This window comes from Lottia gigantea (assembly GCF_000327385.1).
Source record: "Lottia gigantea unplaced genomic scaffold LOTGIsca_2904, whole genome shotgun sequence".
NCBI classification, from domain to species: domain Eukaryota; kingdom Metazoa; phylum Mollusca; class Gastropoda; family Lottiidae; genus Lottia; species Lottia gigantea.
Window position 1 is genome coordinate 1 of NW_008708946.1, and position 1,588 is coordinate 1,588.

A 1,588-nucleotide genomic window follows, 5' to 3' on the forward strand; every position below is an offset into this window, starting at 1 on the left:
TTATGAAGGAATATCAGGTGATCTTTATGAAGGAATATCAGGTGATCTTTATGAAGGAATATCAGGTGATCTTTATGAAGGAATATCAGCTGATCTTTAAGAAGGAATGTCAGGTGATCTTTATGAAGGAATATCAGCTGATCTTTAAGAAGGAATGACAGGTGATCTTTATGAAGGAATATCAGGTGATCTTTATGAAGGAATATCAGCTGAACTTTAAGAAGGAATGACAGGTGATCTTTATGAAGGAATATCAGGTGTTCTTTATGAAGGAATATCAGGTGTTCTTTATGAAGGAATATCAGGTGTTCTTTATGAAGGAATATCAGGTGTTCTTTATGAAGGAATATCAGGTGATCTTTATGAAGGAATATCAGCTGATCTTTATGAAGGAATATCAGGTGATCTTTATGAAGGAATATCAGGTGATCTTTATGAAGAAATATCAGCTGATCTTTATGAAGGAATATCAGGTGATCTTTATGAAGGAATATCAGGTGATCTTTATGAAGAAATATCAGCTGAACTTTTAGAATGACTGACAGGTGATCTTTATGAAGGAATGTCAGGTGATCTTTATGAAGGAATATCAGCTGAACTTTATGAAGGAATATCAGGTGTTCTTTATGAAGGAATATCAGGTGTTCTTTATGTAGGAATATCAGGTGATCTTTATGAAGGAATATCAGGTGATCTTTATGAAGGAATATTAGGTGATCTTTATGAAGGAATATCAGCTGAACTTTTAGAAGGAATGTCAGGTGATCTTTATTAAGGAATATCAGCTGAACTTTAAGAAGGACTGACAGGTGATTTTATGAAGGAATGTCAGGTGATCTTTATGAAGGAATATCAGCTGAACTTTAAGAAGGACTGACAGGTGATCTTTATGAAGGAATATCAGGTGTTCTTTATGACGGAATACCAGGTGTTCTTTATGAAGGAATATCAGGTGTTCTTTATGAAGGAATATCAGGTGTTCTTTATGAAGGAATATCAGGTGATCTTTATGAAGGAATATCAGCTGAACTTTATGAAGGAATATCAGGTGATCTTTATGAAGGAATATCAGGTGATCTTTATGAAGAAATATCAGCTGAACTTTATGAAGGAATATCAGGTGATCTTTATGAAGGAATATCAGGTGATCTTTATGAAGAAATATCAGCTGAACTTTTAGAATGACTGACAGGTGATCTTTATGAAGGAATGTCAGGTGATCTTTATGAAGGAATATCAGCTGAACTTTATGAAGGAATATCAGGTGTTCTTTATGAAGGAATATCAGGTGTTCTTTATGTAGGAATATCAGGTGATCTTTATGAAGGAATATCAGGTGATCTTTATGAAGGAATATTAGGTGATCTTTATGAAGGAATATCAGCTGAACTTTTAGAAGGAATGTCAGGTGATCTTTATTAAGGAATATCAGCTGAACTTTAAGAAGGACTGACAGGTGATCTTTATGAAGGAATGTCAGGTGATCTTTATGAAGGAATATCAGCTGAACTTTAAGAAGGACTGACAGGTGATCTTTATGAAGGAATATCAGGTGTTCTTTATGACGGAATACGGGGATCCTCTAGAT

The 1,588-nt window shown here is 34.3% G+C and overlaps 1 protein-coding gene across 1 annotated transcript; it reads right to left on the minus strand.

The window, feature by feature from the left end:
- Nucleotides 1–8: 8 nt before the first annotated feature.
- LOTGIDRAFT_64281 (hypothetical protein) lies at nucleotides 9–1,444 on the minus strand (the record flags this gene model as incomplete). Its single annotated transcript, XM_009056948.1, is given in 2 exon segments — nucleotides 9–790; nucleotides 808–1,444. Coding segments are annotated over 2 exon segments (1,419 nt in total), but the record flags the coding sequence as incomplete, so codon positions are not given.
- Nucleotides 1,445–1,588: the final 144 nt, after the last annotated feature.